General features: G+C 42.3%; 1 protein-coding gene across 2 annotated transcripts in view; it reads left to right on the forward strand.

Moving 5' to 3' along the window:
* The window catches only part of ect2 (epithelial cell transforming 2), an 84,440-nt gene that overhangs the window by 40,862 nt on the left and 19,083 nt on the right, over window positions 1–24,495 (forward strand). For both annotated transcript variants that reach the window (XM_078563820.1, XM_078563818.1), the window contains exons 13-20: window positions 4,983–5,051; window positions 12,413–12,523; window positions 13,193–13,289; window positions 13,771–13,852; window positions 14,833–14,911; window positions 15,408–15,527; window positions 17,693–17,831; window positions 23,682–23,836. In XM_078563820.1, the coding sequence (XP_078419946.1) occupies window positions 4,983–5,051; window positions 12,413–12,523; window positions 13,193–13,289; window positions 13,771–13,852; window positions 14,833–14,911; window positions 15,408–15,527; window positions 17,693–17,831; window positions 23,682–23,836 (852 nt within the window). The remainder of the gene's footprint in view (window positions 1–4,982; window positions 5,052–12,412; window positions 12,524–13,192; window positions 13,290–13,770; window positions 13,853–14,832; window positions 14,912–15,407; window positions 15,528–17,692; window positions 17,832–23,681; window positions 23,837–24,495) is intronic.

A 24,495-nucleotide genomic window follows, 5' to 3' on the forward strand; every position in this document is an offset into this window, starting at 1 on the left:
TAAATTGAAATAGGCTTCTTGAAATCATAAGACTATAAGACATAGGAGCAGAAATTATGCCATTTGGCCCATCAAGTCTGCTCTGCCATTCATATATAAGTTTCTCAACCCCATTCTCCCGCCTTCTCCCCGTAACCTTTGATCCCCTTACCAATCAAGAACCTATCTATCTCGGTCTTAAATACACTCAATGACCTGGCCTCCACAGCCTTCTGTAGCAATGAATTCCATAGATTTTCCACTCTCTGGCTAAAGAAGTTTCTCCTCATCTCTGTTCTAAAAGGTCTTCCCTTTACTCTGAGGCTGTGCTCTCGGGTCCTAGTCTCTCCTAATGGAAACATCTTCCCCACGTCCACTCTATCCAAGCCTTTCAGTATTCTGTAAGTTTCAATCAGATCCCCTCTCATCCTACTAAACTCCATCGAGTATAGACCCAGAGTCCTCAAACGTTCCTCATATGTTAAGCATTTCATTCCTGGGATCATTCTCGTGAACCTCCTCTGGACCCTCTCCAGGGCCAGCACATCCTTCCTGGGATACGGGGCCCAAAATTGCTCACAATATTCTAAATGTGGTCTGACCAGAGCCTTATAAAAGCCTCAGCAGCACATCCCTGCTTTTATATTCTAGTCCTCTCGAAATAAATGCCAATATTGCATTTGCCTTCCTAACTACCGACTCAACCTGCAAGTTAACCTTAAGAGAATCCTGGACTAGGACTCCCAAGTCCCTTTGCACTCCAGATTTCTGAATTCTCTCCCCATTTAGAAAATAGTCTATGCCTCTACTCTTCCTACCAAAATGCATGACCTCACACTTCCCCACGTTGTATTCCGTCTGCCACTTCTTTGCCCATTCTTCTAACCTGTCCAAATCCTTCTGCAGCCTCCCCGCCTCCTCAATACTACCTGTCCCTCCACCTATCTTTGTATCATCGGCAAACTTAGCCAGAATGCCCTCAGTTCCTTCATCTAGATCATTAATGTATAAAGTGAAAAGTTGTGGTCCCAACACTGACCGCTGCGGAACTCCACTAGTCACCGGCCGCCATCCTGAGAAGGAACCCCTTATCCCCACTCTCTGCCTCCTGCCAGACAGCCAATCTTCTATCCATGCTAGTACCTTGCCTCTAACACCATGGGCTCTTATCTTACTGAGCAGCCTCCTGTGCGGCACCTTGTCAAAGGCCTTCTGGAAGTCCAAGTAGATAACATCCATTGGCTCTCCTTTGTCTAACCTACTTGTTACCTCCTCAAAGAATTCTAACAGATTTGTCAGGCATGACCTCCCCTTGATGAAACCATGCTGACTTTGCCCTATTTTACCATGCACTTCCAAGTATTCTGAAATCTCATCCTTAATAATGGACTCTAAAATCTTACAAACGACTGAGGTCAGGTTAATCGGCCTGTAATTTCCCGTCCTTTGCCTCATTCCCTTCTTAAACCGGGAGATTACATTAGCAATTTTCCAGTCCTCTGGGACCCTCCCTGACTCCAGTGATTCCTGAAAGATCGCCACTAACGCCTCCACTATCTCTTCAGCTATCTCCTTCAGAACTCTGGGGTGTAATCCATCTGGTCCAGGTGATTTATCCACCTTCAGACCTATCAGTTTTCCTAGCATCTTCTCCTTGGTAATGGCCACTATACTCACCTCTGCCCCCCGGCTCTCTTGAACTTTGGGGATGTCACTCGTGTCTTCCACTGTGAAGACTGACGCAAAGTACCTATTCAGTTCCTCCGCCATTTCTTTGTTCCCCACTACTACTTCTCCAGCGTCATTTTCCAGCGGCCCATTGTCCACTTTTGCCTCTCTCTTACCCTTTATATATCTAAAAAAAACTCTTACAATCTTCTTTTATATTACTGGCTAGTTTACCCTCATATTTAATCTTCTCCCTCCTTATTTCTTTTTTAGTTGTCCTCTATTGGACAGATTTTATATCAGATTTTAGATCAAAATCAGATTTTATATTGGATCTCTTGTGTGATTTAAGCTGTGGGATGTGGTTGAGAGCCAGTGAGGCATGCCTGGAAGAGGTCGATGAAGAAAAAAAAGTCTGAGTTGAGAATGTGAGTTGGGGGGGTGGGGACGTTGAGAGAAAGAAATTTGACTTAACTGAAAGGCAGTAATTGAAACATTTGGGCTGGAATTGCAGATGGGCGGTTGCAATGGGACAACATTGTGAAAGAGTTTGGCTGAGGATGGGAAAGTTTAGTGGGCTGTGCGTTGAGATGGCTCCTGGACAGTTGGCTTCTGGGGAGTTCATTTGCTTCTGGTTTTCGTACCTGTATTGTTGCTGAGATTTGACGTCCCAATTCTTGGACTTTGGACACCAAGGCTGAACTTCCGTGCTGTCACTCAGCTGTCTTTGATCTGTTATTCTGTTAAAATATCACCAGTTTAAATAACTTTGGTGATATTTTGGTTAGCTTACATCCCTTTCCCCCACCACTGCTATTCCCTGCAGTGATTGGAATACTGGGTTATACTGGTTTTTCAGTTTCAGCTACAATCTGTTCCTGGCCAGTGATTCACTTTCTAAGCTGAAGTACACTCTGCTGCTCCTGGACCTTGAACTTTGCCATTATTTTCCTGCCCTACAACTAATTCTGCACATTTCCTGGACCTTTTTATTCTTTCATAAATACCCCTATCAGTGCTTTCTTTGATTCTTTATGCTTCAGATAGCTTTTGGACTGCACTCCTCTGCCACACCTGTCTCGAACTTGGACAATGGTTTGTTAATGCTCCGTGCCGACTCCACCCTACCTAATGTTGGCTTTATCTGACCACTACTTCTGACTCCCTCCAAATTGTTTCCTATCTCCCATTTTACTACCAGGTTCTATGTATACTAATTTCTATGCAATGAGGCCAATGTTTTCTGTGTCCATTCGCCTGTGCATTTTGACAGCTGCTCCAGACAAGAGTCCATAGTTTTCAATTTCCCCCATGTCACACCCTACTTTTCTCTTTAATCTATCTAGACCTCTCCCTCCTGTCATTGTGCCTCCATTCATTTCTTCTTTCTCAGGTGCTCTGTTTTCCACTGCATCCTCACCAACCCTTCAGTATTCCTTGGTCTTTCCTACTCTCCTGTCGCCATCCCAGAGCTTGTCTCCTTGAGTAAACCTACAGCTTCCCTGTTCCTCTTGTCATTCTCCGAAGGGCCATTGCGGCTCTTGACAGGTTGCAATCCCAACTAGTCCATCCTACTCTTTTGCCAACCTTGCTGCCTGATATACCCACAAGTTTCCAATCTTGCCAATCTCTTCCCTGCCCAACTTGCCTGACAGAGTATGGATCTTGTGGATTCTGCCAGTGGATCCGTCAACTCCATGTCCCATTCTAGCACTTCCTCCTCTTGAGTGTCTTGCCTTGTTGTATCTCTCACTTCTCATTTGTAATCCTTGCTCTCTACTGTCCATCCAGATTTTGAAAAAATTCTATTTGAGATATTTTCATTACTTTCCTAACTTGGCCTCTGGACTCCGCATTTCTTATCCTTGTGATTTTCAGCCTCTATCTCAATCTATCATGCTCTCGAGTTCACTTCCCTCCTATCCTCCTTTAATCTCTCCCTTCATGTTACTCCCCAACCATTGACCATAGCAGCCGCCCCCCCAACCGGACTGACGAAAATTGAGACCATTTGAACATCTACCTTGATTACTTCTAGCCCCCAGGCTGTAGTTCCTCCTAAGCTTCCCCACTACCTTAGCCTTGAACTTGTGGTGTTCTCTAATTTCTCTCCTATCCCCCCCTGGCATGCTCTGAGCTCATCTTGTCTATGAGACCTACCTCCTGTTCCCTTGACCTTATTTCCAGTAAACTGCTGACCACCCAATTTCCCTTCTCTGCCTCCCATGTCTTTTATCAAGTCACAGATTCCATCCTTTCGAGAGAGTGATAAAGGTCTCAACCTGTCTGCAATGTATTCACATGGTTGACCACCCCATCATCCTCCAGTGCCTCTCCACTGTCATCCACTGTGAACATCTTACACCTTCTTCGTAGCAAAACAGCCTGGGCTCCTGCCTTTAACAAACAAGCTACCCAAGCTTCTTGTTGGGCAGAATTCAAAACAGTTCACATGAGCCCCTTCATTCTTCCATTTTACCCTAAATTAAAGCGAGTCCCAAAATATAACCACCTTGTAAACTTTATTTGTAACAAGCGTCATCACTATCTTTGCCTCTGTCATCTTCTAAAGCAGCCAACATAAACCCCTTTTTTTTTAACTACAGCACATAGTTGGTAATGTCAGAAAGTGGCTCTGTAAAGCACTGAGGTTTTTTTTTGGTAACTGGTCCCATTAGTTAAGGCATATTTTATGCCTCACTTACAGACTGACAAAGCTGTATTCTGTCTTGCTTTTATCTATAGGTTAAAAGATTTTTGTTATATAGAGGCCCAATTAGCGACTACTGCCACTTCCACCTGCCTGTTTCTCTCCACCCCCCAAACAGCAAAACCATTGCCATTTGACTACCTGTCTAAGGCAATGCACTCCATTTCTTATTTAATCAAGAATCTACCTGCGTATATCATGTGATTCAACCTCATTTTTGTCGCCTTTTGTGCAGCCCTTTGTCAAGGGGTTTTCTAAAATCTCAAGTACTTAATCCTGATCATGATTCCTGAAATAAATGTTTGAAATCAGTTTCACTGTTGACATTTTTCACACTCCAGTTTGAATCGTGATTACTTTTCAATGCTTGTTTGTGTATGTACAGCTCACATTGAAGCTGCCCTCTTTGGAAAAGAGTAATTCCATGTTGCAGGCCCTATCTCTTAAAATAGGGAAATTGTATCTGGTTCTCATGAGGCTCTATTGAAAAGGATGTAAGGTCTAGTGACCATGTCACATTTGCAGATGAATTTTAATGTTGGGCAATTTGAAGTTATATTGAGATATTTAATGTAATTGCTTTATAGCACTTCTAAGTGGTATTTTATTTTGTTTCTTCCCATAGACTGACCTTGAAGAACTTATTTTGAACTGGTCTGAAAACCACAGTATAGGTGGCATAATCCAAAAATATGTAAGTATTGAAGTTTCTTGTAAAGTAAACCATTTGGCTGTCCCAATGGTCTAGTAAGTAAAGGAATGGACTAGTATTCCTTGAGAGTCCATAAAGACTAGAAATTTCCTGATTAAATTTTCAGTCTGTGCTATTTGATTTCAGTAGGGGTTGCTGCATTTGGCCTCTTGTCCAGGGAAGGGGGAAAAGTTCCTTGTTGACTGCCATTCAGTTGTCAGGTGAAGACAGGATCAAACCCAATGCTAGCTGACAAGGCTTCCTTTATGAAGGACAGCTGGCTGTGCAATTTGATGTGTGTCTATGGGCTGTATCTGTATGATTGCAATTTAAGACAGTCAGTATCTTTTGGAGGAAAAATGGAAGATTTATTAACGTACAATTTGAAGTTTTTCATATCTCAACTTTGGGACAAAACATTGTGGGTTTTATTTTCTCTCCGGGCTCCAGTCGTCTTGATGAAGAAACTTGATTTTTAGTTTTGTGCTCAATTTGAGATGGTTGACCATTAGGAACGGGTTGCCTTTTCACTGAGTTTCACCAATAAATTAAATACTATTTGGGTGGGGATGTGTGGGGAAAGAAACCACACATTTGACAAGTTGATTACTGCATTGCAAGTAATATCCATGTGATATAAGGAAATGGCTGAAGGCACTGCAAAGGCTATGGCCCTGACAACATTCAGGCAATAGTTCTGAAGACTTGTGCCCCAGAACAAGCCACATCCCTAGCCAAGCTATTCCAGTACAGCTACAACATTGGCATCTAACCGGCAATATGGAAAATTGCCCAAGTATGTCCTGTCCTCAAAAAGCAGGATTAATCCAATTGGCCCATTACTGCCCCATCAGTCCACTCAGTCATCAGCGATGGAAGGTGTTGTTGACAGTGCTATCAAGCGGCACTTACTCAGCAATAACCTGCTCACTGACGCTCATTTTGGGTTCTGTCAGGGCCACTCTGCTCCTGACCTCATTATAGCCTTGGTCCAAACATGGACAAAAGAGCTGAACTCCTGAGGTCAGGTGAGAGTGACTGCCCTTGACATCAGGGCAGCATTTGACTGAGTATGGCACAAGGAGTCCTAGCAAAACTCGAGTCAATGGGATAAAAGCAAAATACTGCGGATGCTGGAAATCTGAAACGAAAACAGAAAATGCTGGAAAAACTCAGCAGGTCTAGCAGCATCTGTGGAGAGAGAAACGCTTCGAGTCCGTATGACTCTTTTTTTCAGAGCTCTCCTTCAAAGCTCATGACTCTGGATTCCATGAAATCTTATCCCATCAGGATAAACATGGGCAAGGAAACCTGATTATCACCTACAGATCTCTCAATTGATGAATCAGTATTCCTCCATGTTGAATACTACTAGGAAGATACACTGAGGGTAATGAGGACACAATGTACGTTGGGTGTGGGACTTCACTGTGCATCAACCAAGAGTGACCTTGGCAGCACCAATGCTGTTTGAGTCTTGAAGGACATATGTGCCAGATTGGGCCTGTGGCAAATGAAGGAACCATCATGAGGGATTAACCTACTTTATCTTGTCCTTGGCAATTCATTTGCTGCCGATGCATTTGTCCATGACAGTATTGGCAGTGACCACTGCCACAGTCTTTGTTGGGGATAAGTCCTGTCTTCACACTGATGGCATCCCCTGTGCTGTGTGACACAACCACCCTACTAAATGGGATTGATTCAGAACATATTTAACAGCTCAGAACTGGGCATCCATGAGGCGCTGTGGGCCATCAGCAGCAGGATTGTATTTCAGCATGATCTGTGATCTCATAGTCTCGACATAACCCTCACTGTATGTTTACCATTAAGCCACAGCATCCACCTTGTTTGTAGAAGAGCACGTCAGGAGCATCACTGGGTGTAATTAAAAATGATTAATTTTTAACCCAGTGATGCTATATCACGGGACATATGCATGTTAAACAGCAGAACAGTATGCTATAGTATAGGCAGTGGTATGGGTTTTGTTTGTTTTTCCTTCTGCCACCAACCAGTGGATGGAATAAAAAAACCTGCAGTCCTCCCATATCTAGTTATGAATGGTGGTGCCCAATTAAACTAACAGGAGGAAGAGGCTGCACGAACATCCCGATCCTCAAAGATGGGAGAGACCAGCATGTCAGTGCAAATGATGAAGCTGAAGCATTTTCAACCGTCTTGATGTGGGAGCTGGCAGATCCCATTGTGAGCCGCAGTGACCACATCTGCAGCAAGTGTTGGTTGCTGCAGGAACTCTGGCTCAGAATTGATGAGCTGGAGTCCGAGCTCCAGACGCTGCAGCACATCCGGGAGCGGGGAGAGTAACCTGGGCACTTTATTTCAGAAGGCGGTCACGCCAGTAGATTAAGTACCTCCAATTCGGTCAATGGTCAGGGTCAGCAGGGTGTTACTGCAAGTGAGGCAGGTAGAGGGATCCTGTGTTCAGGAACAGAGGAGCTTCAGCTCTTGACCTTGTCCAACAGGTACGAGGTACTTGCTCCCTGTATGGATGAGGAAGAGGGCTGTAGGGAGGATGAGCCAGCTGACCATGGCACCATGGCACAGGAGGCCATTCAAGAGGGGGGAGCAAAGAGACAAGTGGTAGTTGTAGGAGATTCTATAATTAGGGGAATTGATAACTTCCTTTGTAAGCAGGATCGAGAGTCCTGCATGGTATGTTGCCTGCCCGGTGCCAGGGTGAGGGACATCTCTGACCGGCTTGAAAGGATATTGGAGAGGGAGGGGGAGGATCCAGTTGTTGTGGTCCACGTCGGGACAAATAACATAGGTAAGACTAGGAAAGAGGACCTGTTTGGAGATTATCAGGAACTAGGAACTAATTAAAGAACAGGTCCTCAAATATATCTCTGGATTATTACCCGAGCCACATGCAAATTGGCATAGGGACGCGAGAATAAGGGAAGTAAACACGTGGCTAAAGGAGTGGTGCGGGAAAGAGGGGTTCGATTTCATGGGGCACTGGCATCAGTATTGGAACAGGAGGGATCTGTACCGTTGGGACGGTCTCCACCTGAACCGATCTGGGACCAATGTTCTAGCGAAAAGGGTAAATAGGGTGGTCAACAGGACTTTAAAGTAGAAAGTGGGAGGGAAGGGAAAGGTAAAACTCCAAGAAGTACGACTAATGGGAAACAAAGCAGCGGGTTAGCATGTGGGGGGGGTGGATTCAACTTCATGGAAAATTATGAAAAAACTGAAAAGAAAGGAGAGCCCAGGAGAGGCTATTAAAGTCTTCAGAACACAAAATAGGACAGAGTGTTTGGAAAGGGCTAGGAATCTAACTTCAAGCACATCAGATAAAGGGACGACAATGAGAAGGGGGATGGGAAATACAGGACTGAAGGTGTTGTATCTGAATGCACGCAGTATACGAAATAAGGTAAATGAGCTTGTGGCGCAGATTGAAATTGGCAGGTATGATGTGGTGGGCATCATGGACACATGGCTGCAAGGGGATCAGGACTGGGAGCTAAATATCCAAGGATATACATCCTATCGAAAAGATAGGCAGGTTGGCAGAGGGGGTGGGGCTTCTTTGTTAGTAAGAAATGAAACTAAATCGATAGCAAGACACGATGTAGGGTCAGATGATGTAGAATCTGTGTGGGTAGAGTTGAGGAACCGCAAAGGTAAAAAAACCATAATGGGAGTTATGTACAGGCCTCCGAACAGTAGTCAGGATGTGGGGCACAAGATACACCAGGAGATAGAAAAGGCGTGTAAGAAAGGCAAGGTTACGGTGATCATGGGGGATTTCAATATGCAGGTAGACTGGGAAAATCCGGTTGGTAGTGGATCCCAAGAAAAGGAATTTGTGGAATGTCTGCGAGATGGCTTTTTGGAGCAGCTTGTGGTGGAGCCCACTAGGGAACAGGCAATTCTAGATTTAGTGATGTGTAATGAGGCAGATTTGATAAGACAGATTTGATAAAAGCTGGAATCAGATGTAACGGTATTACAGTTGAATAAAGGCAACTACAGAGGCATGAGGGAGGAGCTGGCCAGAATTGACTGGGAGATGAGCCTAGCAGGAAAGACAGTGGAACAGCAATAGGAGTTTCTGGGAGTAATTTGGGAGACACAGCAAAAATTCATTCCTAGGAAGAAGCAGCATACTAAAGGGAGGACGAGGCAACCATGGCTGGCAAGGGAAGTTAGGGACAGCATAAAAGCTAAAGGGAAAGCATACAATGCGGCGAAGAGCAGTGGGAAGCCAAGGGATTGGTAAGCCTACAAAGATCAACAGAGGACAACTAAAAAAGAAATAAGGAGGGAGAAGATTAAATATGAGGGTAAACTAGCCAGTAATATAAAAGCAGATTGCAAGAGTTTTTTAGATATATAAAGGGTAAGAGAGAGGCAGAAGTGGACATTGGGCCGCTGGAAAATGATGCTGGAGAAGTAGTAGTGGGGAACAAAGAAATGGCGGAGGAACTGGATAGGTACTTTGCGTCAGTCTTCATGGTGGAAGACACTAGTAACATCCCCAAAGTTCGAGAGTTGGGGAGCGGAGGTGAGTATGGTGGCCATTACAAAGGAGAAGGTGCTAGGAAAACTGAAAGGTCTGAAGGTGGATAAATCACCTGGGCCAGATGGATTACACCACGGAGTTCTGAAGGAGATAGTGGAGGCGTTATTGGTGATCTTTCAGGAATCACTGGAGTCAGGGAGGTCCCAGAGGACTGGAAAATCACTAATGTAACCCCCCTGTTTAAGAAGGGAGTGAGGCAAAAGATGGGAAATTACAGGCTGATTAGCCTGACCTCGGCTGTTGGTAAGATTTTAGAGTCCATTATTAAGGATGAGATTTCAGAATACTTGGAAGTGCATGGTAAAATAGGGCAAAGTCAGCATGGTTTCATCAAGGGGAGGTCATGCCTGAAAATCTGTTAGAATTCTTTGAGGAGGTAACGAGTAGGTTAGACAAAGGAGAGCCAATGGATGTTATCTACTTGGACTTCCAGAAGGCCTTTGACAAGGTGCCGCACAGGAGGCTGCTCAGTAAGATAAGAGCCCATGGTGTTAGAGGCAAGGTACTAGCATAGATAGAAGATTGGCTGTCTGGCAGGAGGCAGAGAGTGGGGATTAGGGGGGTCCTTCTCAGGATGGCGGCCGGTGACTAGTGGAGTTCCGCAGGGGTCCACAACTTTTCACTTTGTACATTAATGATCTAGATGAAGGATCTGAGGGCATTCTGGCTAAGTTTGCAGATGATACAAAGATAGGTGGAGGGACAGGTAATATTGAGGAGGCGCGGGGGCTGCAGAAGGATTTAAACAGGTTAGGAGAATGGGCAAAGAAGTGGCAGATGGAATACAACGTGGGAAGTGTGAGGTCATGCACTTTGGTAGGAAGAATAGAGGCATAGACTATTTTCTAAATGGGGAGAGAATTCAGAAATCTGGAGTGCAAAGGGACTTGGGAGTCCTAGTCCAGGATTCTCTTAAGGTTAACTTGCAGGTTGAGTCGGTAGTTAGGAAGGCAAATGCAGTGTTGGCATTTATTTCGAGAGGACTAGAATATAAAAGCAGGGATGTGCTGCTGAGGCTTTATAAGGCTCTGGTCAGACCACATTTAGAATATTGTGAGCAATTTTGGGCCCCGTATCTCACGAAGGATGTGCTGGCCCTGGAGAGGGTCCAGAGGAGGTTCACGAGAATGATCCCAGGAATGAAAGGCTTAACATATGAGGAATGTTTGAGGACTCTGAGTCTATACTCAATGGAGTTTAGAAGGATGAGGGGGGACCTGATTGAAACTTACAGAATACTGAGGGGCCTGGATAGAGTGAACATGGGGAGGACGTTTCCATTAGTAGGAGAGGCTAGGACCCGAGGGCACAGCCTCAGAGTAAAGGGAAGACCTTTTAGAACAGAGATGAGGAGAAACTTCTTTAGCCAGAGAGTGGTGAATCTATGGAATTCATTGCCACAGGAGGCTGTGGAGGCCAGGTCATTGAGTGCATTTAAGACCGAGATAGATAGGTTCTTGATTGGCAAGGGGATCAAAGGTTACTTGGAGAAGGCGGGAGAATGGGGTTGAGAAACGTTTCAGCCGTGATTGAATGGCAGAGCAGACTCGATGGGCCGAATGACCTAATTTCTGCTCCTATGTCTTATGGTCTTCAGTCAGACGTGCCAAATGGATGATCTATCTTGGCCTTCTCTTTGGGTCCCCAGCATCACAGATGCCTGTTTTCGGTCAATTCAGTTCACTTGACATTATATCGAAATGGGGTGAGGGGAGCTCTCCCCTGGCTGGTGGTGTACCTAGCACAAGGTAGGTGATTGTGGTTATTGGAAGCCAATCATCTCAGCCACAGGATATCACTGCAGGAGTTCCTTAGGGTAGTGTCCTAGCTCGAACTATTCTTGGCTGCTTCATCAATGACCTTCCCTCCAACGTAAGGTCAGAAGTAGGTGTGTTTGCTGATAATTGCACAGTTCAATACCATTCATCACTCCTCAGATAATGAAGCAATCTGTGCCTGCATGCAGCAGGACCTCGATCAAATTCAGGCTCCAGCTAAGTGGCAAGTAACAGGAGTGTGATTGGGGGAAAGAAAAATCTCCCCTTACCTGAATAAGTGCAGCTGCAACAGCACTTGGGAAGTTCAACACCATCTAGGGAGGAACAGACTGCTTGGTTGGCATTCCATCCACCATATTAAACATGCATTCTCCACTATTAGTGCACCATGTGTACCCTCTCCAAAATTGGACTGCAGCAACTCTCCCAAGGGTTCTTCAACAGAACCTCCCAAACCTGTGACCTCTGCCACCTAGAAGAACAAGGGCAGCGAGTGCATGGGAACACCACCATCTGCACGTTCCCTTCTACGTCACCCAGCATTCTGGAAAAATATTGCCATTCCTTCATTGATGCTCAGTCAAAATCTTGGAACTCCCTACTCAAATAGCACTCTTGGGGTGTACTTATACACATGAATTACAGCGGTTCAAGCGGTGGCTCACCACTGGTATTCCAGGCAACAAATGCTGACCTTGTCAACGATGCCCCTCATCCCAAGTTGCTGCTGCTTAACTGTGTGCAAGGTAATATTCTTTAAGTCCTGAATTAAATGGTTTTTCTTGGAGCTACATTTGGATAAGCTGGTTTATGATAAACTCGGTTAAATTCTGAAGGATTCATTGGCCCAAAAATTTCTAAAGTTGTATGATCACCAAGGATCCTTTGATATTTAATCACAAGATTTCAGAATGGTCCTCAAGGCTATAACCCTCATGTTCCCAGAAGAACACTTTTGCGGCACAGAACATAAATTGCTATTTGTTTTATATTGCAATGGATTGAAATTGATAACTTATTTTTTTCAGTCAAAGGACTTGGTGAAGACCTATCCACCATTTGTGAACTTCTTTGAAATGAGCAAAGAGACTATTGGGAAGTGTGAAAGACAAAAACCACGGTTTCAAGCCTTTTTGAAGGTATGGGCTTTATTTGAAGCACTTGTACATCCCGATTTTCTAATTCTCTTTCTGAAGGGTACAGATGTTCTTACGCGCACCTGAAACCATTAGCAGTGAATTCAATTAGGATTTGAATTGACTATTTTCATGTACATATCCATGCTTAAGGCTGCAATGAAAGTAATGTTGTATCTTTAAAAAAAAATCAATGTCAAAAGTTTCACCGGGCAAATCCCTTAAAATGGTTAAAATAAAAGCAAAATACTGCAGAAGCTGGAAATCTGAAATAAAAACAAAGTCCTGAAGAAGTCATATTGGACTCAATGTTCCTCCCTCCACAGATACTGCCAGACCTGCTGAGTTTTTCCAGCATTTGTTGTTTTTAATCTCCTTAAAATAATTGCTAGGTAACATGGCTGGAATGAAAGTTTTTATCTAACAAATCGGTTTTCCTTCCTCTGATACTGTCCCATAGGAAAACACCTACCATTGCCTTGCAGCTGTGTACAACACAGCTGAGAAGAATTTGGCACCACAGCACACGTCATGTACCACTTCATGGCCTTGATGAAGTTTTTAAATGAGACCCATATTTAGCTTTTAAAGTTTTAACTCTGGTTTGTCAATCAATTCCTAATGAATAATTAAAAAATGTTATTCCCCTCTTTTTTTTCTTTCTTTTGACAGATTAATCAAGCTAAACCTGAATGTGGTCGCCAGAGCCTGGCTGAGCTGCTTATTCGTCCTGTACAGAGGTTACCAAGTGTTGCCTTGCTATTGAATGGTATTGAGAATACTTGCTTGCTGCTTTGTTTGTTTGTTTTGTTTGTAGAACATTTAGGAATGCACACAAAATAACCTGTGTCACCAAAACTTTAAATTAATGCCATACCTGTATCAAAATACAAGTGTAATTAGACCAAAAAAGATCAAGTTTCTTCATTCAATCTTCTTGTACATTTGCTTTGAGAAATAATTATGCAATGTATAGATGTCGTGGCACTGATTTTAAAATTGAAAGTTCATGCACCCATCTTAGTTATTTTTTGGCATGATCTCATGGCACTGAAAAGATTTGAAACCTTTGAACTTCAGTTCTTAAATGTTAGTTAGATGTAGGAAAGACGAATGTGGATTGTCTCATTAAAGGTTAGCCTGAGACACTGACTTCTATGTCTGCCTGACGTTACTTGAAGGAAATGTTATTTTAAAATTCATAATTATAAATGGCCATGTGGTTTAACTCCAATTTATCTTTTGTTTAGACCTTAAGAAGCATACTGCAGATGACAATCCTGACAAAGCCAGTTTGGGCAATGCTATTGAGTTACTAAAAGAAGTCATGACGTAAGTTCTGATTTTTGGATTTTTATACATGTTTTTGGAACTTAATGCATGGGTAGCTAACTGATCAGGACAATATCCAGAATTTTCAATTCTGTGTTGTTCAAATGGGTGTAATATGTACTTGAATTCTACAAAATGGGTGATTTATAAAAAGCTATTAGATTTTTTTAAACTCAAAATTCTTTACAACCAACTTGTGCCAACACACTGCCATCATCAGCAATGGGGTGCATAACCAATTGATCTGTTTTGGTGACAATGGGAGGATTCTTTGCTCTTTATCTAGCACCATTGGATTTGCATCTATCCAAGCAGGCAGATGTGGCCTTACTTTAATGCCTGATCCAAAAGGCAAATGACAGCATTTAAATTGTGGACACTTGAGATGAGAACGACGCTCACTCTGAAGACCATTTGATAACTTAAAGAAGGAATTGATAAAATGTTGAGGAGAGTTGATGTGCATCCTCAGCATTGCCTGTATGGAGTGTACATTACTGAAAGTGTGCTGTACATAGATGATGCTCATTAGTATCTAGAAAACATGAAGTGCTTCCGATGAAAATCAAAAACTGGCTGATATTTTGACATTTGATGAAACACTCTTATTTTGGAATTTGTGGTACTAATTGGGTCAAACCCTAAAACCAGTAAATTTAAAAATATTGAACAGCGATGGGTTCCATTTGAAAACTATTTCAAGGTGCTTAAAAAAAAAAAGCATTTCTGATTGCTGCATGGAACATATGAAAAACCCTGCTTACTTTGATCAGAATTATGAACAGACTGTAATATACCACACATTTTTCATTCATCTTTCTCCACATTAAAGAAGTAGTTCAGCTTAAATGAAAGAAATTTTCCACTTAGCCAGAAATCAACAATTCCCTTCTTTTCTGTAATTAATTGCAATTCCATGTTCATGCAAGCTTTCGGATCCCCATTTTGTTTTATGTAAAGCTTTTATCATTGTCTTTTAGGCATATCAATGAAGATAAAAGGAAAACTGAAGGTCAACGACAAATCTTTGATGTTGTCTATGAAGTAGATGGTTGTCCTGTAAGTGCATTAGCAGCTAGCACATATCATTACAGGTGCATCTGGTTTTATTTTTGGGTTGGGGGAGGTGGGGGGTATCTACTGAGTATCTGGGCTATCATCAGTTATGCCTCTAATTTTATATAATTTCCATCAATTTTCCTCATCTCAGAAAAAACTTAATAGTCTCTGAGGGATCTTATACAGTTGCAGTCCACCTACGTAGATCCAGGGATCATGGACAAAGTTTACACTTGTAACTGCAATATGTTAGTGGGAAAAGTACATGTATTTTCATGTATGTTAGTTAACTGTTTCAAAATTACCAACACCTGATGTCCCAGTTCACACAAATGGCTTGAGGTTTGCGCCTTTCTATTTCTCTAATTTGTCCCTTCCTGATGCTTGTGTGTGAAATGGTCACTTAATGCCTAACACCTTGAAATTATATATTTTTTAATGCAATGTTTTGGCGAATAGTTTTGTGCAGTATATCAAATTTCTTCCCTTTGTGTAGGCCAACTTGCTGTCATCTCATCGCAACCTTGTCCAGCGAGTAGAAACCATTGTACTGGATGATGACTTGTGTGACCGAGGTGAACAAGTCACTCTATTCTTATTTAATGACTGCCTAGAGGTAAGAGTACATTTGAGTTTTGAGAAAGCAGTTTAACTGTCTAAGCAGAATTCTACTTGTAACAATCATTGTATGGCATAGATACATATATGTAAATATACCTGCAAAATAAATTTCTGCTTATCTGAAAGTCTTTGTTTTGAAAGGAAAGTAGTCCATTCCAAAACCCAAAGGGTGACTCTAAACTTTACCAAAATTTTTATACTTTTGACCTCCTTGGTAAAGTCCTGAATTTAATAAGCGTCATCAATTTCATGCTGCAGAATATTTAGCTCGAGGCTCTTGGCAGTGATGATCACTGCGTTCTTCTGCAGTGTGAGCCATTTTGAAGGTTCAGAAGACTGCCCATAATGTTATAAATTTGTTTCAATTGTTTTGCACCTGAAAACATTTGCGCTTGACTTCCACAGTAGTCACTATGGGGGAGCTTGTGGGAGGGAAACCATAATAGTATAAAAAGGTTTATGTCCAGTTATTACTTCTTTTTGAGTTGCCTTATTTTCAGAATTGCTTCTACATTTACTGCGGGCCCACAGAATAGTCAGGAGTTAAATATCAACCAAATGTCTGAAAATATGTAGACCTTTTGCATTTGATCCAGTCAAATTCCATTGGTTTAATTTCAAAATCTACAGCAGACAATGGGCACATTGAAAAATTGCGACCAAAGTGCATGTGTTAGGCTATAAGTTCAAGTTTCTACTAAAACTTAACGTGCATAATCACAGACTTTAAATCTTCAATGAACCACTGCAGTCGGACAGTGTCATAGAATGTAATGGTTTTCCTCCTTTCCATTACCTGATACAGTCTATGGATACAGCTGAAGATGGGTTTACCACCAAAAAAATAAGCATTTCTAATAAGGGTATCCAGACCTCCATCTATGAATGATCTCAGTTAAAATGATTAAAAATGGCTTTAAAAAAACTATTGATACATTTAATAATGTACATGGTGTACACTAGTCAATTTCTTAGTAAATGAAGAAGGTACTCCTTCCAATTCAACTTGCCTATGTAGTAGTTGCAGAAGATGAGAAGTTACAATCCCCGATCACCCAGTGACCACAGATAGTCAGGCTTCCTTTAACTAGTTTTATTCAAGCATATGCAAAGGAGCTGCAATCATTCCGAAGAATGAAGACCCAGCTCCCAGATTGATTACATTTCATTACTTTTGTACTTTTTCTTATCGTAATACATTTGAATACATCCAATCGGTAACTGACACACCGGTCCCATGCTAACTCTATCCTATTGAATACATAAACATGTGATTTTGCTAACCAATTATTCTAAAGAAGGTATATGTAATTATATTATCCAATCAAAATTAAAACACGTACGCAAAGACCTTGGCTCTCACCACTCAAGACTTTGTGTTTCATCAAAGCCCCCTCTTTGTCTATTGTATGTCTTCCCGTATCTAAGCTAAAACCATCTGCCCCTTCCCTATGTGAGAGGGGAGTACACCTAATCTAATTTATGTCCTTTCTTGTGCCTCCAGTCTGACTTTCAAGGCTGTGCAATGTTCATCTGGTAATCTTCAACTCTTAATATGTTTAGCAGCCATGTCTGTGTGGAGATTTTAAGGGTTTTTCAGTAAATTCTTACTGTATATTTTTTAGCATTTTTAATTTTCCCCCTAACAGTAAATTAAACTTTTGTATACAAAATTAAAACATGCCAACTAGTACCTGCTAGCACCTAAAGTGAGCACAATTTGAAAAACTTTCTGAACCAGAGCAATCAGTGGAATCTTGCAATTTTGACCTAGGGCATCACCAGTTTGTGAATTGAATCTTGAATCGACGTAGGATTATAGAAAACACGATTGTAAATAGTTACGGTCATAACTTGTGTTTGAAATTCTACATTTTTTTTTGTGTAGTTGGCTAATTATTACTGGCTTAAATGAGCAGAAAATCTACTCATTTTTATTGGATGTAAATTTTCGTGTCTAAGAGTTAGAATAGTTTGAACTAATGAACTGATTTTTGTTTCAGTATGTCATGTTGAATATTTTGAGCATATAAACTTGAGCATTTTAATGTTTAAATTTCAAAATGCTAATTATCTTTTGCAGCCATGAAACTTTATGTAAAACAACAATTGTTTCCTTTGTGTCCTTACACATTTGATATTGGCAAAATTTCTTTACAGATCGCAAGAAAGCGCCATAAAGTAATTAGCTCTTTCAAGAGTCCTCATGGTCAAACACGACCGCCTGCCTCTCTGAAACACATTGTGCTAATGCCCCTTTCCCAGATAAAGGGAGTATTGAATATTAAGGAGACTGAAGGTCAGTACAGACATTAGTATGGCTTAAATTTTTAAATGTATCTCTCAAGCACATTTTGTTTTTATTTCTCCCTTATCCTTTTTGCTCTGCATAATTAGATTTTTCCTTGTTGGTTAAGCCCACAATTTCTTTAAATTTTAGATGCAAGTGTTTAACAATCCTCAGTATCATTGTTTTGCCTATACCATGCTAAGTATACTTATTGGTCATCACATGTTTCCTGCTGTTCTTGTCATTGGTGGTTATTTGCCACAGTAAAGGGAGCATTTATGCTTTTTCATGAATTTTTTAAAAAAAGATTGGCTGGTCTCGTGTTATAGCACTAAACTTTGGAGTAGAAGATGGCTAGTTGAATTCCTGGACACTTTGGCAGCAGCTGGTTACAATTAACTTTTGGCCACAGAGGAAATCTATTGGGGCACAACAAAGTTGGATTGACTGTGATCTTTCTCAATGTTGAATGATCCATCAAGACTTGCTATCTAGGTTCATAACATCGCAACTATTCACTTGGACAACTGGCACTCATGGAAATACACCTCAGTAGGATTCAACATCTGGAGAGCAGAATTTTTTTTTTTGATGGTAATATGGGCAAAATAGCAACTTTCTTGCCAGGCTGACCACCTCAGCTACTTGTAAATCAACTTCAATGATTGCTGTTCAAGATTTGCCTTTCAAATGCTATTCCCCGCACCCCCCCCCCCCCCCCCCCCCGCCATGGCCCTGGTATCTTCTACCTAAGTAACTGATTCAGTCTTTATTACATATCACTTTGAGGAGTAAATCACCACCCTTTTTTTTAATTGAGTTACTATCCCTCATCGAGGTGACAAACCATTGAGCTGTTGATTATTGGAGAATTGTGTTTAGGAAATCTTTGGAAGAGCTGGTGCGTTCCTAAAGATGCAGAAAGCATAAAACTTCAAACTAGCTGGCATCTTTTTTTTTCCTGAACATTTGAAGCTCCCACCAAGGTAAATTTCTTATGTCACTGAAAGTGCCCTCTTTGCCCAAAATGCTATTACAACAGCGATTATCATAACTGGTAATTGGACCACTTCAGTTAAGTGTGCAATCTTAAATCACCAAGCAATTTATGGAAATGATGAAACACCAACTTGATTTCATTGGTAAAAGGATATGATTGTTATGGGAGGGTTGGTGGAAAGAAATAACTGACAGAAGGAGACTAATGAGGAAAAACAACCACTGATACAGAAGGAAATGTGTTGGAAAGATGCAGGAATATTAAGAGTGGAAGAATAACATAGTTACAAAAAGAATTCGAGATGAAGGAAGAAAGCCGAGAGGTGGTTACAGGAAAAGATGCTTTGTTTTATACCCATGAGCAGCCCTGCAAGATAGGGCAAGCAGTGGCATAGTGGTATTTTGCTGCACTGGTAATCCAGAGATCCAGCAGATTTATTGAATTCAATAAAAATCTGTAATTAAATGTCTAATGCTGACCATGGAACCATTGTTGATTGTCGTAAAAAAACCCATCTGGTTCACTAATGTTCTTTAGGGAAGGAAATCTGCCGTCCTCACCTGGTCTGGCCTACATGTGACTCCAGACCCGTCGTAATGTGGTTGGCTCTTAAATGCCTTCTGAAACGGCCTAGCAAGCCACTCAGTTTTAAAAAGTCAACACAAAGGAATGAAACCGGACAGATCACCTGCAATCAACCTAGGCACTGGAAACGACAAAGGGAGACCCAGCCCTGTCGACCCTGCAAAGTCCTCATCACTAATGCCTGGGGGCTTGTGCCAAGATTGGAAGAGCTGTCACAGACTAGTCAAGTAACAACCTGTCATAGTTATGCTTACGGAATCGTACCTTGCAGATTATATCCCAGAAACCATAATCACCATTCCTGGGTATGTCCTGTCCCACCGGCAGGACAGACCCAGCAGAGGTGGTGGCACAGTGGTATATAGTCAGGAGGGAGTTACCCTGAGAGTCCTCAACATCGACCTTGGCCCCCATGAAGTCTCATGGGCAAGGAAACCTCCTGCTGATTACCACGCACTGCACCCCCTCCCCCCTTCAGCTGATGAATCTGTACTCCTCCATGTTGAACACCACTTGGAGGAAGCACTGGGGTTGCAAGGGCACAGAATGTACTCTGGATGGGGACTTCAATGTCCATCACCAAGAGTGGTTCAGTAGCACCACCACAGACCGAGCTGGCTGAGTCCTAAAGTACATAGCTGCTAGACTGGGTCTGCACCAGGTGGTGAGGGAACCGATGAGGGAAAAACTGTAGTTGACTCATCCTCATCAACCTGCCTGCTGCAAATGCACCTCTCCATGACAGCATCAGTAGGAGTGACCACCACACAGTCCTTGTGGAGTCAAAGTCCTGTCTTCACATTGAGGATGCCCTTCATCGTATTGTTTGACACTGCCACTGTGCTAAATGGGATAGATTTTGAACAGATCAAGCTATTCAAGACTGGGCACCCATGGGGTTCTGTCGGTCATCAGCAGCAGCAGAATTGTACTCAACCGCAATGTGTAACCTCATGGCCCAGCATATCCTCCACGCTATCATTACCACCAAGCCAGGGGATCAACCTTAGTTCAATGTAGAATGGTATGCCAGGAGTAGCACCAGGCATACCTAAAAATGAGGTGTGAAGCTGCAACACAGGATTACTTGCATGCCAAGCAGCAAGCGAGAAACAGAGCTAAGCGATTTCACAACCAACTGATCAGATCTGAGCTCTGCAGTCCTGCTACATCCAGTCATGAATGGTGGTAGACAATGAAACAACTCTGGAGGAGGAGGCTCCACAAATATTCCCATCTTCAATGATAGAGGAGCCCAGCACATCAGTGCAAAAAATAAGGCTGAAGCATTTGCAACTATCTTCAGCCAGGAGTGCCGAGTGGATGATCCATCTCTGCCTCCTCCGGAGTTCCCCAGTATGACAGATGCCAGTCTTCAGCCAACTCGATTCACTCCACGTGATATCAAGAAACGGCTGAAGGCACTGGATACTGCAAAGGCTATGGGCCCTGACAATATTATGGCAATAGTATTGAAGACATGTGCTCCAGAACTCGCCACACCCCTAGCCAAGCTGTTCCAGTACAGCTACAACACTGGCATCTACCCAGCAATGTGGAAAATTGCCCAGGTCCTGGATAGAAAAAGCAGGACAAATCCAATCCAGCCAATTACCACTCCATCAGTTTACTCTCAATCATTAATCAGGTGATGGAAAGGGCCATAAACAGCGCTATCAACGACACTTGCTTTGCAATGACCTGCCCACTGCTCGTTTTGGGTTCTGCCAGACTTAGCTTCTGACCTCATTACAGCCTTGGTTCAAACATGGCCAAAAGAGCTGAACTCCTGAGGTGAGAATGATTACCTTTGACATCAAGGCAGCATTTGACCAGAGTGTAGCATCAAGGAGCTCTTGCAAAACTGGAGTCAATGGGAATTGGGGAGAAAACACTTTGTTGGTTGGAGTCATAACTAGCACAAAGGAAGATGGTTGTGGTTGTTGGAGGTCAATCATCTCAGTTCTAGGACATCACTGCAGGAGTTCCTCGGGGTTGTGTCTTTAGGCCCAATCATCTTCAGCTGCTGCTTCACTGACCTTCTTTCTATCATAAGGCCAGAAGTGTGGATGTTCGCTGATGATTGCACAGTGTTCCGCACCATTTGCGACGACTCATACTGAAGCAGTCCAGGTCCAAATGTAGCAAGACCTGGATGATATCCAGGCTTGGGCTGACAAGTGGCAAGTGACATTTGTGCCACTCAAGTGCCAGGCAACGATCATCCTCCAACAAGACAGAATCTAACTGAAGTGTTTTGTCACTTCTTAACAATTAAGAATACACACACAGCTATCTGCTTCTGAAACCTAACTTCCTGTTTGAAAAACAGAAGGTTCTTTTATTCCTTATTCTCCATCAGAGGGCAGTACATCCTACTAGCAGGTTTTATATAACAATTCTTTATAACTAATTTGTCCTTTTACAAAAAAAGCATAAACATTAAAAACAAACATCACACTAACCAGCACCCCCTGACATTCAATGGCATTACCATCACTGAGTTCCCCACTATCAACAGCCTGGGGGTTACCATTGACCAGAAACTGAACTGGACAAGCCACATAAATACTGTGGCTACAAGAGCAGATCAGAGGCTAGGAATGCTCCTGACTGTCCAAAGCCTGTCCACCATCCACAAGGCACAAGTCAGGAGTGTGATGAATACTCTCCACTTTCCCGGATGAGTGCAGCTCCCACAACACTCGAAGCTTGACACCATCCAGAGCAAAGCAACCTGCTTGATTGGCACCCCATTCACAAACATTCACTCCCTCCACCACTGATGAACAGTCGCAGCAGTGTGCACCATCTACAAGATTAACTGCAGAAATTCACCAATGCTCATTAAACAACACCTTCCAAACTCATGACTGCCACAATCTAGAAGGACAAAAGTGGCAGATACATGGGAACACGACCGCCTGGAAGATCCCCTCCAAGCCACTCACCATCCTGATTTGGATATATATTACCATTCCTTCACTTTGCTGGGTCAAAATCCTGGAACTCCCTCCATAACGGCACTGTGGATGTACCCACACCACAAGGACTGCAGCGGTTCAAGAAGGCAGGTCACCACCACCTTCTCGAAGGCAATTGGAAAATCGGCAATAAATGCTGGCCTAGCCAACAACGCCTACATCCTGTAAATGAATAAAAACAAAATTGGCCTTGAGGCTTCAAGGAAGTTTTCTATCTACCCTTGTCAAACTATTGTGTAATTTTGCCCTTTGTTTAATAAATAGGCCCAAATTGAATACTATATCCAGTTTTGAATACTGTTGCTTTTCAAAAAGATGTTAAGGCTACAAAGAAGGTACAGAAGATACCACAGGTGAGCCCTCAGCAATCAGAGCAACTGGGGCTTCACTGGATTATAGAATGCCAAACATCATGATGGTGGTGTTCAAAATTGGGATCTTTAGGTAAATGGCAGGGGTAGGGTAAAGGACTATTTCCGCAAGTTAGAGAGTAACTAGACAGCTTAATATCATCACAATGAATGAAAGGAGAATTTGGACAAACGTTCTTTCTAGGACTATAGAATACTCAATGAGAAATAGAATCTATAATGGTTTTTAAAAGAGAAGTTGATAAATAGTTGTGAAAGGAGCATTTGAAATGGGTGGGAAAAGGCAGAAAAATTCAAATGAGAGCTGGAGCCAGCATAATGGACCAAATAGCTTTCTGTCCAGTTAAGGTGTTGGATTTGATTCCCTGGTCTGTGCTAAGATAGATGACCTCAGTTGGGGTACTAAACTTGGCCTTTAAAAACCCATGAATAAGGCTGGGGAGGTTGTCAGTATTCTGTTTCTGCTTACAATCCGGTGACCCTGTTAAAAGTTTGGCATAGATATTGAGGCTTGTCTTCTGTTATGCCCTTAACTAAATAGTTTTGATACTCGTGAGGGTTTACAAATGGATGATGATGATGAAGAACAGGTGGTGAAAAAATGGCATTTGTTGGCAGTTTCCTAATCTCAGACTTTTTTTTGTTTTTGACTCGACAGTACTTAGTACAATTGCAAAATTCACATTTCAACCATATGAACATGCCCTTGGCTACATTATGCTTTCTACAATTTTAAGTAAAGCATTGCTTTTACCCTTGGTGGGAAATCAAATTGGATAGTGAACCAGTTAAATTTTCTACCTAATAATTGCGCTCAATTGCATAATTTTGTTAAACCAGTAGTTAATTCATGAGTGTCTTTTAATACTATATGTAGTTGTTGTGATATGCTAAACTAATTTACTGTTGTTTATATTAGATTGCCGCAGTGCCTTTGCCCTGGTCGTACGACCTCCAACAGAACAATCAAACCTACTGTTCAGCTTCCAATTAATAGTGGAAGAGCCCAAGAAGGATTACTGGTTAAGGCTGCTTTGTCGACATGTGGCAAACACAATTTGTAAAGCAGATGCAGTAAGTTGAAAGGTTTTGATGGGCATCTCTGGCACGATCAATCAGTAATTTATTCTTGTGCAAGATGGCTGCCAACCGCAATGCACAAAACAGTGCCGATAGTTGGCTCCAGAGACTTTTCATGTCACTCTTTTCAATCAAAGAGGTGTTGCTGTGTTGGAGGTCCACCCTCCAGTTTATTTAGCTGGCACCTGAAATGTCCCTCCAATGGCTCCTCTCTACACTACTGCCTCTGAACTTCACTTTGGTTGCTGTTTCTTTCTGACAGCATGTTTGTCCAACTATGGCCTTATGACCCTTAGATTTCAACTTTAGACTTTTGTTTTTGTTTGTTTCATATGTTTCCTTTCTATTCTCTTTTTACGACTGCTACATTTCTTGCCTGATCTCTATGCCTATGGGAATCTAGAATTCCCTTTTGTGCTTGCACTCTAGCTGTTTCTCCAGTCCTAAGCCTATAATTTCTAGCATTTTGTTTTTCTACCTATGTTTGGCCTTTGGTTTCCCTTCCCCTCACCTGGCCATGGGATCTTTTTTCATCCCCTCCCCTCCAAAGTACTTTACCCTCTTTCATCCCTACTCCCAACCTATCACTACTCCTCAATCTTCTTTCTACCCAACAAGCTTATTAGGGGGAAAATCTCACCAACCTAATTTCT

Source organism: Cetorhinus maximus, chromosome 19 (genome assembly GCF_964194155.1).
Source record: "Cetorhinus maximus chromosome 19, sCetMax3.hap1.1, whole genome shotgun sequence".
Taxonomy (NCBI): domain Eukaryota; kingdom Metazoa; phylum Chordata; class Chondrichthyes; order Lamniformes; family Cetorhinidae; genus Cetorhinus; species Cetorhinus maximus.